This window comes from Patella vulgata, chromosome 5, assembly GCF_932274485.2.
Source record: "Patella vulgata chromosome 5, xgPatVulg1.2, whole genome shotgun sequence".
In the NCBI taxonomy this organism is placed as follows: Eukaryota; Metazoa; Mollusca; class Gastropoda; family Patellidae; genus Patella; species Patella vulgata.
This window is the reverse complement of record NC_065883.2, coordinates 23,197,317-23,213,440: the sequence shown is the minus strand read 5'-3', so window position 1 is coordinate 23,213,440 and position 16,124 is coordinate 23,197,317. Positions and strand designations below refer to the sequence as shown.

The window sequence follows — 16,124 nt, the reverse complement described above, 5'->3', positions numbered from 1 at the left end:
ACAGTTTATATATTTACATACTTATATATCCTTCAACGTGACATGTTGTTAAATAGACCTACACTGTAAAAAAGCCAACGGAGTTGACTTTACTGTAAACGAACACCTTTTCTCTTATTACATACGTGAGCCACGGTGACTCATTGAGTAAGGCGCTAGCTCATTAGCTAGTGGGGTTGGGTTCAATCCCGGTGCTGGCAAGAAAGTTCCGATTTATTTTCCAGTGTAGTTCTCCCTTTCTGGTGGTGCAGGACGAGGGACCTGACAAGGAAAGGCGTCTAGTCGTTCGGGTGGGACGATAAACCTAGGCCTCTTTTAAACGTTAGCGTGCATGTAAAAGGACACTTGACAGTTTGAGTTCAATAGCTGTCAGGGCAAAAATACCCTCATGTTCGTCTTAAGTCCAATTGATGCAGAACTGCTAGATTTTAATCCCATTTGACTGTTGCCATTTTGTCAATTTTTTAAAAGAAAGAATGATGTGCCATGAAATCAGTAATTATTCCCCGAGTACTGTATGACAACGCGAGTTTTAAGTAATGTTAATAAAATAATATTCAGGTCCGATGTTGGCATTTCGTCATTTTGTTTTACATAGTCCCGCAAGGACGTGTTTTCAGTAATTTGATTGTAGGAGAGGTGTGTGGTTACATGAAGCCTGGAGGATTAAAGTGAGTGGGGCCAAACGGTGGCAATGCTTCGCACGTTTGTTTGTTCGAAGTTAATTAGGCCGTAGTGCTGCTGTCCGGGCAAAATTTCCGCCCCTGTAATTTCATTTCGACGTTAATTCATTGAATGTAAGAGGAAACAAAACGTGTCCTGCTTGGTGTGCCGTTACAGAAATGTGGTGTAAATTATATAAAGGAGAGCCACAATCGCGTTTGGTGTTTTTCTTTTATAGTAACTTGTATGCGATTTCACTCTATAAAAAGAAGACATTTATACAGTAACTGATAGTTCACATAATAACACCCGATTTAAAAGTAAAACTACAGATTGTGTACAATTGACGTTCTACTTTAACCGATAACTATTATCAGATTATACAATGACCATGCAACTTTTTATTCAATACATGCCTGTAAGATACAATGTAAATTTTATTCAATGCCGACATGTAATATTTGTGATTATAGTCACTTTCCATTCAGATGTGACTAAATGAGAATGCATTTTCCTTTGTTCCTCCATTCATACAATGCTCGATATATATTTTAGTACGAAAATCGCAAAATAATTGTAGAAAGCCAAACCCCTTTTCCACAATACGCAAAAGAAAAGAAAAAAAGAGAATATTTAAAGGGCGTGTGTCGCTACTGTCTTGCTCCGACTGACCCAGTGAAGACGGGTATACGTCATACAGTGTGCTATGAGGGTACTTTTGCCCGGGTAGCGGTACTATGGCCTACTAGAATTCAGACTACCACCAAGGCATCTTTTACGTGCGCTAATGTGTATATTGGACCTCGGTTTTTCGTCCCATCCGGATGATTAGACAGCTGTCCTTGTCAGGCCCTCCGTCTGTTCTTCAGAACCTTAAATTATACGAAAATGGGTCTAAAAGCACACGAATGTATATGAACTGATTTACATAAAATCTATAAACATTTTATTGTAATTTGTAATCAATTATCTTCGGTGAAATACACGAATAGTCCAACTAGAACGGGCGTCATTTGGGCCTGCTTAGTCCATTACACACGTTTTGGTTTTTTTTAAAAAAATTATTATATTATTTTGTCGTTTGTGAATCAGCCATTTTTAATTGTCTTCAGTGATATGTTTTCTTTGTTTATTACAAATGGCACTCGAAATCATTGTAACCACAGAGTTTATATGCCTTAAGTATTGGATATTAGGATCCCATATTTGCACGGAAAGATAAATGATTGAAATGGACCAGTATTTAGTTCCAGTTGGAGTTTTTAATTTCGATTTTGGATATTATCGAGTTAGAGGTCCAGCTCCTTTAAATCTACAGATTTAGGCTTGTGTAGATATATTTATTGATGCGAAACATATATCTATTTAATTGGTAAATCTATTTCAAAATATTATGTCACCTTATGAGATACCTGTAGGATTTAATCATATACTGATAATCATATTTAAAATTTGTTATTATCCATCTTGAGTACACGTGTATAACGGGGTAATAATTAACGTACATGCGATACTATGTGTCAAGTGGACGTTAAACGTTGTTCTTTAGCCTAGTAAATGGCTTCGATGGCCAGAATACTTGAAACAACTAAAGGACTGTAGACTATAGGTAAAGGTCATTAACCGCTACTCGGATCACGTATAGACCGTCGGCTAATATTGACTTCATAAAATTACTTAACCATAGTTTTTTTTATGATGGGGTAGGGTGGGAGTCCAACCTAGGACACCCCCCCCCCCCCCTGCTCATCCACCCCCTCTCCCCCTGCAAGAACACGGCCATTATTGACTTCACTCCTTTTTTTTGTTTTTATGGGGGGGGGGGGGGACTCTTCCCCTGTGTCACATGCGTGGGTTTCACGTTATGAAAACGCTAGCTATAGTGTGAATTAATTGACATCGCTCATATGATTTAATGACATCCAGGTTTTAACAGTGTAAGGTTATGTAACATAATTTACAATGTTTATCTAATCATATTCCAATAAATTCAATTGGTAGATCTAAACAATGAAAATAATGTTTTTTTATGCCGTAAATTCACATGGCTGTGCCTTAGCTTAACATGATTCTTTCGGGCGACAGCTTGAATTAAATGTGTACGAGCGTTATTGTATGCATATCACTGTTAATAAAGAAATTGAACTGGGGATTAACGTCCTACTGTTCTGCTCCAAATGATCTTATGAAGACGGGCAATGTTAATCAGACATAAACATGGCGACTAAACTAATATAACTTTCGTTGCGCTGTTTTGTAGGGTGTGTAGCTAATTCCAACACTAACGACGAAAACTCAAATACATATAAATAAAGTACTTCTTCTAATAAATGAAATGAAATGGGGTTTAACGTCCTACTTTTCTGCTCCGACGAAGCTCTAATGAAGACAGGCATACGCCATATAGTGTGCTATTAGGGAAATAAATTTTGACCGATATAAACTATACTGTCCACTACATATATACACGTATTTAATTACGGACTTAATAATTTTCCTGTAGTGACAATGTTCTTGATTAAATAGAAAGCAAAGTCAGATATACGGAAGTATAGAAGACCCTGAGACGAGAGATTTGGTTAGAGGAGCAGAGAGGAGCAAAGACGATCAGAGACGAGCGTGTAGACTCACCCAAGTTCAGTCGCTGCCGTGGCAGAAGGGCGGAATGGTTGTACTATAGTAATGTACTGTGTTAATGTTATTGTTTATGTTCCTGGTGTAGTTTAGTTCCTGTTTTATTTATGTTCCTGGTGTATTTATGAGTTGCTCCCGATGTAGATGAATCCTATATTTAAACATACATTATGCAACAGCTAAATCTGCCTATTGCAGGTCTTTCTTTAGGCCTGAAATGTTTTCTAAATTATTAATTAGGCATTAATTAACTTATCCAGGCCATAATCAACTCTCGATGGTACGGATTTCTCCGATATTAAATAGATTAGAACAGTTCAGCCATATTTTGATTTAAGCTAAACATAGAGGAGCGAGACTTAGCTTCGAACAACAAGTACGGTAGTTGAAATTATTGCATGCGTCTTGTCAGACTTCAAAGGCTAATATCTTCGGCCGCAATAGAGTAATTTGAATGAAATTTTCAAATTATTCATCTTACATTATCTATTTTTGAGCTATTATAGCAAGAATGGTCAGCTCTTTATCTAACTCTTACATAATGTATCTTTAAGAAACTGATCTGTTTTATCACTAAAAGCGTTACACCAGGTTAGCGAGCCAACATCTTACTCACTGGGCCACTGTGGCTCCAGTACTTCAAATAAACGAGTTTCCAAAACTGGTTAACGATCACAATAACGATAAGTATCGCTAGGCTGAACTAGTGGCCAGACTAAAGTTATAATAAAATATAGAAACATATATACATCTATTAGAATGTTTACATAATAGTATTTCATTATAAATTTCAGTGAAATGGCAACTGTGCAGTTGCGCACCAAGAAGTTCTTTTCTTTTTTTTTCTATGTCTTTGAGATGTGTAGAACCGGAAACTGTGGGATGCTATCCGGGGACCATTGAGCGTTTTTCAAAATGCGCAAATTAAATCTGCCATTACCTGGACAATGTTGCCAAACGGGCTCGAACTGTGTGCGAACGTAGTAGCAACTGTTTACGATCTGTTTAAGGAACTTATGCGCGGAATTTATGACTGGCTTGGACGAGTAGGATTCTATAGAACATTCAGCCTTTCCAAAATTTTCCCCGTCCTGCAATTAGACGTAGTGACAAGGTACTGAACACGAGATGGACTTACTCCGAACCGAATTCAAAGGCGACGCAACCAATATGAATGTGTTATTCCCAACGTTCTAAAATCTGAAAATGATGACCTCTTAAAGCAGCTAAATCGCTAATATTTGGGATCTAGAAATTGACACAAATTTCCGTTTTTATTCTAATTTCAAATCAGTTATGTTCGGCGAAATACGCCAGAAGTCTCAATCGAATGGCAATCTCTAGCGTCTGGTTATTCCTGTCTACATTGTTAGTATTTATTGCGCATGCTCTCCAGATAAGAATATGACGTCACCGTTTGACATGACTTGTGGGATATGTCTAGCCTCGTTCTTCTAGTCCCTTGTTACAATTGAGCTAGAGACGTAGCTAACGTAGCTACTTTAATTACTATGCAAACTCAATCACCCTAAAGATGTCGCTCTTTATTATTTTTTATTTTTTTTTATTTTTTTTTTTTGCTCTATGGAATGAACTGGTGGATTATTAATAGTCAAACATTGCAATCTTTTAATAAAAATCTCTACTAAAGTTTACATTGTTAGGTCCTCAAATCATTGGAACAATTCGAGAGATAGCCAATACATGCTCACTGATCATACAATAGTAAAGTACGATTGCCTCGAAAACGATGAAGATTGTCAAATGATATCTTCCTCGATGTTCTCAGGCCAATAATCGTAATAAACAAGATACATATTATCATGTAGAAACATTCATCATCACAAAGATGGGTTATTCAATATGAAAGGTCAAGGCTAAATATGTTTGCGAAAGACTTCTTTCAACCAGTTATTCTGACATTTAGAAATTGAAATACATTGGGAGCGTGATGGACAATTAGTTTGTGCCTTTTTTTTTCACTTAGTGTCCGTGTGATTAAAGTATACTTAATTCTCAGATAGAAATGTATTTGACTGGACACTGTGGTAGTTGAGCTGTCATATGGTAAATTCAATGGGAGAGAGAGAGCAATGGGATTTAACGTCCACTCGACACAAATTAGGTCATTTCGGGACTAACACATGGTTCAATTTTATTTCAATAATTCGCTTGCGCGTAGGGGTCTTTAGTAGTGGGGGGAAACCGGAGGACCCGGAGAAAACCCACGAGGTTGGACAGGCGACCCTACTCCTTGTCACGTACAACCAGGGAATCGAAACCACGCCAGTTGACTCAGTGACAGACCTTAGATACAGCGCGCACGTGCTAATCTTTAGGCCAATATCCAACCCCCAAGACCTTGGGATTTCCCCAAGACAGGTTCTGATTTGTCAGGATGTCGTGTGTGTCTGAAATAAAATGGGTTTAATGTCCCATATTTTAGGTCTGGCTAGGCTAATAAGACTCGCATACGCCATACGGTATGCTGTGAGCGAAATTTTGCCCGAACAGCGGTGCTAAGGCCTACTCTTATTACAAATTCCAACTGTCAAGGCTTCTTTTACGTGCACGCCAAGGTGTACACGGGACCTCAGTTCTTCGTTCTATATGATATACGACGCTCTTCCTTAATTTGATATATACGATTGTTGTATATTGCTCGCAGTGTCTTAGGTGGTTTGTGTGTCTTGTCTGTGAGATTGTCTTATCGGTTTTAGTTTGTGTGTGGTGCGGTCCTCATGCACTTACTATTAAAGTTTATGTATAGATAGGGGTCGTTTACGCGTGTACTTTTAATTCTTATTTCAATAAATACATCTAAACACTGCCCTGTGAATAGCCGACACGTACAATCTATTTTGAATCAGTACTATTTTTCTCGATCACGTCTCCAAATAAACAAAACCATATAGATTTGTTTGGTTGTGGGTATAGTATTTCATGATTTATGTAAGTATGTTGAATAGATTTTACTTATATTGTTTGAACTGGGTAGACAGACATATGTCAAGGACAGTTAGATAATGTTTTGGGGATCACATGACTATAGGGGGCTATTGTGTATAGAAGTTGATGTTTCGTTAAAACTATTTTGCTCAGCAATACAAAAAGGAATGAAATAAAATGGAGTTTAACATAATGTTCTGCCCCGAACTGGGCTAATGAAGGTGGGCATACGCCGTACAGTGTGCTATGGGGGTCATTTTGCCCGGACAGCGGCACTACGGCCTACTCTTATATCGAATTCCAGCTGTCAAGGGATACTTTACGTGAATGTCAATTTTTCGTCCCATCCGAACGACTAGACAGCTGTCCTTGTCAGGCCCTCCGTCCTGCATCAATGACAAGTGGGAACCACACTGGAGAATATGGATGGACTTTCTCGGCCAATGCAGGGATCGAACACCCGACCTTCAACAGTGAGCCAGCGTCTTACCCACTGTGACCTCCAATAAAAAAATAAGTATGAAAGCAAACAGAAATGAAATGAAAGTGAGTTTAACGTCCTACTGAACATTCTGCTTTGACTAGTCTAATGAAGACAGACATATGCCATGCAGTGTGCTTTGAGGGGCATTTTGTCCGGACAGCGGGGCTATGGCCTACTCTTATTTAGAATTCCAAATATCAACCGTTCTTTTACGTGCACACCAATATGTACAAGGACCTCGGTTTTTTCAATAACAATCTCTTTCAGACCGTCTTCATTAGGCCAGTATAGGAGCAGAACAGTAGGACGTTAAACCTCATTTTATTTCATTTCTTTCAGACCAGATGCACGCTCACTTTATACACACAGATGGCATTAGGATGCAGTGGCAGAAGTTATGTATGACAGTTACAACACCGTAGAGTTTTATCTCCAAAACAAAATTAATAAATCCTAAATATATTGTAGAAAAATACAATAATTATATTTATTAATGAGCACTTTTCATTATTTGACAACATTTAAAACATAACTCCGGTAAATGTAGTGTTAATGTTTAACAAGTAATTATATACACTATATTAATCATTTATATACAATTACCATAGCAACATGGCTTAATATGTTAATAAAACCCCGAATTAATGCGAAGACTTACTTCCCTTTATTTATAATTATCAATAAGCTTTTCTCAAATCTCAACTTCCAAGACGACGACGCTTTGTGCAATTCTCTATTGTTACGTCGAAATATGACAATTTCTAAAGCAACCTGGCACAATCCCGAAATAGACTTACTTCCCCTGTATTTAATTCTCGAATTTGAACTTCAAAAGCACGACTGTAACAACACAATATAATCGTTGCATATTTCATTTTGAACACGTGCGTTCGTTACCCTAAGTTCACGTTTTGTATTTTATAGCTTTCTTCGAATATACGTAATAGGGTATTGTTGCTGTATGTCGAAATCCCATGTTTTATAATAAAGAGCACCTAATTTTCACATTACTGTTACGGATTGGTTATTACGATATCCGTTTACACAAAAATATAATTTTCAAATATGAAATGAACTCTTTGACATTTAATGACCCCGGGGGTTGAAGGCCGAGATAGAATGAACACAGACCTTAGAACACTAAAACAGATTCTTTGTATTCGTGAAATTGAAATCTGAAAACATCCTATATTTATTACACTATACCGTTAAACTTCGTAACAGTATATATTGGTGAATTGTAGTCTACTAGGCCTACGCACTCATGGCACCAGCTGAAATACACATAATTCAAGTATAGGAAACTTCTCTGTTAAATGTCGAGTTTATTTATTGGCGAATTGTAGCCTACTAGGCCTACACACTCATGACACCAGCTAAAACACACAGTTGTTGCACAATATTCAAGTATAGGAAACTTCTTTCTTAAATGTTGAGAACGTGGGCACATAATTAACCGGACGTGACGTACTACACATATTGAGATCTAACTTCAGATCCGCTAAATAGTCACACGAAATATCATCTCCACTAGCCTCGGGTTCAAAAGCCTCGTTACATGCGACGGAACTAAAACTTTCCTCATCGTTGAGATTGTCTGTTGACACTTGACACAGATTGTCGTCTGTATCGAGATCGGAGGAAATGGATAGAATTGTCTCCCCATTACCGAACTGATAATGGCATCCGAATTTCATGGGACTGCTATTTTTAGAATCACATTTATCCAAATCGTCAATAGATTCGTAATCATTCGATGTTTCTAGATCGTTTTCGTAGTTGGGTAATCGACTGTCGCGCATCCCAGGGTATATCTGAGAACGTTTGTCCGATGGAAAACGAAGTTTATCGTATCGATTTCCCGTGACGCCATTTCTAGGCCGGTTTCTGCACATTTCTTTACCTTGACAAAAACTCGTCTGAAAAGAAAGATGTTTTGATACATTACATATAAAATAACGTCGATCATTAAATGTAAAAATAGTTCAACCCCGTCAAATAGAAGGTCAATTGACATTGGAATATAGAGAGAAATGGGGTTTAACGTCCACTTGACACAAACTAGGTCATTTCGGGACTAACACACGATTTACTTTTATTTCGATAATTCGCTAGCGCGTAGGGGTCTCTTAACAGTGGGAGGAATCCGGAGGACCCGGAAAAAACCATCGAGGTTAGACATGTGACCCTACTCCTTGTCACGTACAAGCGTTAACCATTCGCCCCCCTCCCCGAAATTGAACTAGAATGAGGTTTAATGCCTCGTCAACACAATACTTCAGTTACTTTGAGACTAACATCTGGTTTCTTGGTCACGAGTGCAATGGTAGAAAAGAAAATTTTAACCGGACATCTATCGTTTACGTGCATGTCAATGTGTACAGGCGTAGACTTAGGCTTTCCACCCAAAGGGCTAGATACAGTATCCTTGTCAGATCCAAACAATTGGAACAGGGCTTGAAAATCCCACTGGTTTTTCTCGACCCGCGCCGAAATCATAACCGGGCTGGGCAGAGGACGGTGGTTGGGGGGCAGTATTCTTAGTAATATAATTTAGGGTGTTAGAACATGTTTGGTAAATCTAATCACACATGGTCTCAGGTAAGCGGAAAAGATTATTAGATAATATATAGCATTCCATATCGTAAGGCTGGTATGCCTTTAATAAAGGCGGAATCCAACTCAAGACAGGCCTTATGATCTTCAGCACCTGTGTTGGATCCTAAATTTGCATACATGACCGGTCTATTACAAGGATTATCCTAGCAATGGTTGCTTGTACTATCATAACAAACATCATCGCCATCACCAACAATAAAGCCGGTATAACAATTTTGAATATAGTAGTCTAGATTGTGTTACTGATGAGTTTAATGGCGGCAACGATACTGGGAAATGGTTGAACCTGTAGTCGTACTATTATTGGGCCAATTAAACATAAACGGTTAATAAGTTTAATTGGAAATCGTTTTGGTACAAACCTCATCAAGTCGGCCAATCACTGGGGCCGACGCATAATGACAACTGTTAAAAGTTTTTGAGACGTCGTGTCTGCCTGGTTGCACACCACGTGGAACTCCATTCGAAGGTTTATGAAAATGGTTTCTAAAAATAAAAATGAAATAATTTCATTTAGAGATGCATTCTGTAAGATTTAGATAAAGAACTGACAGTTATAGATAACGAAATGGAATACGTTGACAGTTTCAGTCAAATTACTTCATAGATTTAGCAGAAAACTACTGGCTTTGTCCCTGGTGTGGGAGAAGTTATCCCCCTTTATATGTATTCACCACAGAAATGAAATTGGTTTAACGTTCTACGGTTCTGCTCCGACTGTGCTAATGAAGACTGCCATACGCCATACAGTGTGCTATGGGGGAAATTTATATCTTATATCGAAATCCAACTGCCAAGGGATCCTTTACGTGCACACCAATGTATACACTTGACCTCGGTTTTTCGTACCCATCCGAACGACTTATCAACTGTCCTTATCTGGCCCTCAGTCGTGCACCACTGACAAGGTGAAACCACGTCGGACAATCCCGCTGAACTTTCTCGGCCAATGCAGGGATCGAACACGCGATTCCAGACTATCGAGCCAGCGTCTTACCCACTTAGCCACAGTGACTCCCTCATTTAATTAAAACAACAAAACTAATATATACGGTGATTAATCTCCCGCCTTGTATTCGATCCCATTAAAAGGATTTTACACCAGACTAAAGAGTGGCGCTGGCTTGTTTGTCTTGTCTGCAGAGGAGACAGAATGTTGCGAAAATTTTCATTTCATCATACCCTTGGTGAATACTCAACGGTCTGATAATCATTTTTAAGAGATTCAATTTCACAATATTGATTTTTGCAAGGAATTCAAAATCCTCATATGAAAATCAGCAGTGTATATTGAATATCTTTCTATTTTGTTATGATCAAAATAATTTCAGTAGTATAAAATTTTATTTAGGGTGAATATTATTCAATAATCCATTTGAAATTAATCAAAATTTGTAACCGATATTAAGCTATACTTCTGACGGAGAAATATATTCCTTCCCGATCGATATGTGAAAGGAAATGTAATAATTTGAATCGATCTATATGTCAGCAATCCTGAACAACAACCGATAAACTGATGTCAGATTCGAAAATCTCATCTAATGTTCAAGACTGAATAATTCCACGCAAAGTGAGCACTGACATTGGTGAACTTGGAAATAGCAACAAAATACACGGACAAATTATATCACCGAATTTGACTAGAAACGGTCGTGACGCAAACGACCCGATCAACCGTACAATATTTTCTTCCAATTGAATTGTTCGAGACACTCGATCTGAATGACCCGGTTTAGAACCCCGTTGTGGACGAGTGTGACTAGGAACGCGTTCCACGTAAAATAATCCTGTACAGTTGGAAACCGAAGAAGAATAAGCAGAAATGCCGCTGACCGGGCAAAATTCCCCAACCTCGCATTTCCCAAATAACCAAATTATCACGAGTTAATCTCGAAATGATCGAAGTATCTCGATGAAGAGAGCGAAACATCATTTGATTCACAATTATTTGTATATTCAACTTTTCGTCTATTAAGGGGTCCAATAACACTAAACAGTGACGCCATGTCTTAGTTGGAATCATAGAAGCGAAAACGAAACTACACCCAAGCCAAAGGCAATCTGATCTGTGTCCGTTATTACAGTGGTTAGTTTTAATTAAAAGAAATAAACTGTATATCGAGAAATGAAATGGGGTTTAACGTCCTACTGTACTGCTCCGAATTGGGCTAATGAAGACGGTCATACGCCATACAGTGTGCGATGAGGGAAATTTTGCCCGGACAGCGGCACTATGGCCTATTCTTATATCGAATTCCAACTGTCAAGGGATCTTTTACGTGCACGCCAATGTGTACACGGGACCTCGGTTTTTCGTCCCATCCGAACGACTAGACAGCTGTCCTACATCACTGACAAGGGTAACCACGCTGGAAAATCGGGATGAACTTTCTCGGCCAATGCAGGGATCGAACACCCGACATCCAGTTTAGCGAGCCAGCTGTATATCGAGAATCGTTCCATTTAAATACCGAAAGTAACGAGTGTTGTACAAGATGTAATGTATGCTTCTATTTCTAAAAAATCTGATAGGATATCTCCTAAATGTATGAGGTTTATCTATGTACATAAAAAGCGATTTCTTTATTTCTAATAAAAATAAATGTTGATATAAACTGGCATTTACCTGTACAATAAATATATAATCCCAGCCAACATTCCAACCAAAAACACAACGCAGACGGACACAATCAACAGACGACAGTTGAGTGCACATGCGTCCATGACAAACACGTGTTCTGGTATTTCGTTGATATAAGTAGAGTTATCTTCCATAATAATCTCGGAGATCTCCTTGAAACCAGTTCCACTACAGCGTTTTAACATTAACGATCTTATTCTGTTACCTGTTGATAAAAATAAGATGGTAGTGTTTTCCTCGACAACTTTATCTTCACTTGGGGGGAAGTGAGGGATAGTGATTCCAGTCGACACAAACTATGTAATTTCGGGACTAACATGGTATAATTTTATTTGAATAATTCGCTTGCGCATAGGAGTCTTTAGCAGTGGGAGCATACCGGATTAAAGAGGTTTGATAAGTTCATGTTTAATCAGCTTGGCTCAACGACAGTCCTTGTGCTTGCGTTAGATCGATCGGTCACGCAAATCTGGCCCGGTGACTAAGGCACTGGCTCACCAGGAGATCCTTGGTTTGGTCCGGTATAGGTCCGGCATGGTGCAGAACGGGGGGGAGGACGGAAAAGCCAGTTCCCGTGTACAAGTTGGCAAGCATGTAAAAGTACCCTTGACAGTTGGAATTCGATGTAAGAGTAGGCCTTAGCGCCGCTGTCCGGACAGAAATACCCTCATAGCACACTGTAAGGCGTACACCTGTCTTCCTTAGCCCAGACGGCGCAGACAGGTAGGAAGCTAAGCACCATTTCATTTGATTTCTCCTTTTCACATACATGAAGTCACAATTGGTATGGAAAGCACAAGGGGTCATTTAGGGACAATAATTACACGTATTGCAACACATTTTTGGGAGGTGTATTCTTGATATTGCACATTTGGACTTACGCTATGACAAACCCGGAATTTTTTAGTGAAGAATTCCAACTAAAGCTATTCATTATTATCTTCGATATCGATTTCTATTGGTCTTTTGACTACTGCCGTTGACGATATTATACAACTCGACTCTTGAATCCGGCGATTCCAATACTTATAGAATCCATCTGTCCATAAATGTAGCTCCCCTGATGTTCTCAATGCAACTAATTGGCAAAGATATAAAATAGGACATACATGGCCCAACGGAAAGTTTTAACCAGAGCTCACATAAAATTACTGGATGACAGTAATCAGCATTTGTCGACTTTGAAGAAAGCGTACGCGCATTTTTTAAATGTTATCTGTTATATGAGTGAATAATGTGTAACTAAAACGAAATAAAGACAAATCGTCGGTGAAATGTCAAAAGGGTGTATCTCGGGAAATTAGTCAAATACACTTTTTGTGCATTTATAAAATCTCCCAATTAATATGCACATTTCTGTTTAAGCTGTGTATCTCTACGCCAATTAGAACTATTCTGGGTATCAGGTGTCTAAATGTTGTATCTTGATTTGTTGAAATTTTGAATTGCAAAAGGTTCTATTTCTTAATCTTTAGAAATTCTTAGGTACACCCTTTTGACACTTCATCGACGAAATGTTGGATCGATTATGTATCCTACATCGTTAAAAATCACCATTCCACAAATATCCCAAACATCGGCTAATGCAGTTCGGGGAGCACAGCAAAGAGTGAACTTCATGTGTCGTTAACAAACCACCTTCCATAAATACACCTAAGTCAAATGTCGACTAATGCAGTTCGGGTAACAGAGCATGGAGCGAGTTTCTTGTGCCTTGAACAGACCCCGCATTCAGTAAATACACCAAAGTCGACCATTGCAGTCCGGATATAAGACGTATGTCATAATAACTCAACATGACACGCATGTAGATTGGTGTATATATCCATAATTGATCAATCCATTTGTACATTCATTAACCTTGCCTTGCCATGCAAATGAATATTTATAGCAAAATCTTCTGAACTCGCATAAAAAATTCAGCACAGTATAAAAGACAGTTAAAGGGCACTTACCTACAGAAGAGCCCAAACAACCCGAGAAGTTCAACTGTTGTAGAATCCCTGATCTCCACGGTGGGGGACACGGAAAACCTTCCCAGAATGAAGTTAATATAGGATCCAGATTCTCTGTCATGATTGGTCGAAGTAAGAATAAGGGCTCCGTCGTAATCATACAGACTTGTGGCTAGTCAGCTACTGAAAAATATAAAAGCGCAACAGTTCATAATATTACTTAGTTAATGAGTGTTAATCATGTAAAGGATCAGCTGATCCGAACAATGAACAAACATAGATTATTGATCACCCCCAGGGATTAACCTACAATAACCTAAACAATACTCTAATGAAGGACACAGACAGGTGCTAAAACTCGAGTAATCCTTCTTTTCAAATGATCGTTTTGGCTCTTAAAGATGAGCTATAATGTCGAACATTAGAAAAAGATATCGTGCCGAACAGTAATGTGAAATAGATTGTATAACTAAATTATTGGTGAGCACACTAAGTATTGTTAGTATTCCATTAGATTTGGTTAGGAAATTTAGGCCGTTAAATACCATTTCATTTCACTTTAGATTTGGTTTATAAGAGGCGGGACAACTTTTATTAGACTTGGGTTTGGTATTCTTCGTACTTGTCAGGTGTTATGTTTGAGGACCAACAAGGAAATTTGTTCAAAGTTGTATGAAGACGAGGGAACAAATTGATAGTATAAAGTCTTTTCGGAAAGACAATACGTCGACTAGACGCTCTGGAAACACCGATGTCTGGATAAATATCCTGCACCAACCGCATGTTAATGAAACGGCCACGCAGTGGTCTATGTCCTATCAGTGGCATTACCACATATATATCGTCGAATTCCAACAATCAAGGGTTATTTTACGGACATGCCAACTAGATGCTGACCCTTGTCAGACCACCCCGTCCCTCACTAGTGACATGGGGAAACCACTCTGCAAAATCCCAAAGAACTTCGTTGACCAATACCGGATTCGGATTCGTGACTTCTTGGTTAGTGAGCCAGCGCCTTAACTACGAGCCACCGTGGCTCCCGACGTCTGGATAAAATATATGTTCCAATTGCATATCTATTTCAGTAAAGACTGGAGTATTGGAAAGGAAACCCGGGAATCATCCTCGTTATAGACACATTGTACACTGTAATTGATACATTTCTATTAATGACCGTGCCATGCAGTATTTGTTCTCTTCTATACGTCTCTAAATATCTTTCAGTTTCATTAAGATATAATACGAACCAATATTGGCATTACATGATACCACATTCAATATCAGTAATACGTATTGATCGTATATATAGATTTACTGGACTGTTGTTAGTAAGTCGTTACTTATATTGTCTTCTTCAATAGCTTTTGGGAATCAATAGCTTTTGGGATGTACGGCATTGGCCCAGAGTTCGCTGGTTTGATCCCGGTGTTGGACGAGAAAAGTCCTCAATATAGGGGTTTTGGGGAGTCACAGAGGCTCGATGTGTACGGCGCTGGCTCAGTATAACTAGGAGGTCCCTGGTTTGATCACCGGTGTTGGCTGAGAACAGTCCTCAGTAATACGCATTGATCGAATATAGATTGACTCGAGTGTTGTTAGTAAGTCGTTACTATATTAATTGTATAATCCATCTCTTGAATTTAGCTTCGAGGTGTCACTGTGGCTCGGGGAGAGTATGAGCTTTGAGGAGTCACAGTGGCTCGGAGAGAGAATGGTGTTTGCTCACTAACGAGGAGGTCCCTGATTCGATCCAGGTGTTGGCTGAGAAAAGTCCTAGGGATTCTCCAGCACAGCCCCCCCCCCCTCACCTCTCCTTTGTATGAGGTGAACAAGGAACCCGGGACAGGGTGGAATTCGATGACGAGCAGACGGAAATACAGAAAAAGAGTAATCTAGCAACAATTCTAAACAAATTAAACCACTTCTCGGGACTAACATAAACGGTGGTACACATGATTTTTATGTTTTGCAGTTGGTAGTAACCCGAGAAACGCTCGACTCTTCTCCTTGTCATATACACGATATTGCTGTCAACACACTCCTGCTACTACAGTCATTATTATATAACACTTTGTCATAGACCATTATCAAAATGAGATTTTCCCTGATTAGGTCATTAAGTTGAAATTCCTGTAAACAAAATTGGGGGAAATAGTATCAAACACCGTAGTTA

The 16,124-nt window shown here is 38.8% G+C and overlaps 1 protein-coding gene across 6 annotated transcripts in view; it reads right to left on the bottom strand.

Annotated features, from left to right (window-relative positions):
• Positions 1-7,231: 7,231 nt before the first annotated feature.
• The window catches only part of LOC126821980 (uncharacterized), a 43,556-nt gene continuing 34,663 nt past the window's right edge, over positions 7,232-16,124 (bottom strand). For 5 of the 6 annotated variants that reach the window (XM_050550680.2, XM_050550679.2, XM_056101469.1 and 2 more), the window contains exons 2-5: positions 13,949-14,131; positions 11,979-12,198; positions 9,712-9,835; positions 7,232-8,649 (exon numbers count right to left, since the gene is read on the bottom strand). In XM_050550680.2, coding sequence (XP_050406637.1) covers positions 8,134-8,649; positions 9,712-9,835; positions 11,979-12,198; positions 13,949-14,108 — 1,020 coding nt within the window. In that variant the 5' untranslated portion in view covers positions 14,109-14,131 and the 3' untranslated portion in view covers positions 7,232-8,133. The remainder of the gene's footprint in view (positions 8,650-9,711; positions 9,836-11,978; positions 12,199-13,948; positions 14,132-16,124) is intronic. The other variant, XM_050550682.2, reaches the window with a different exon arrangement.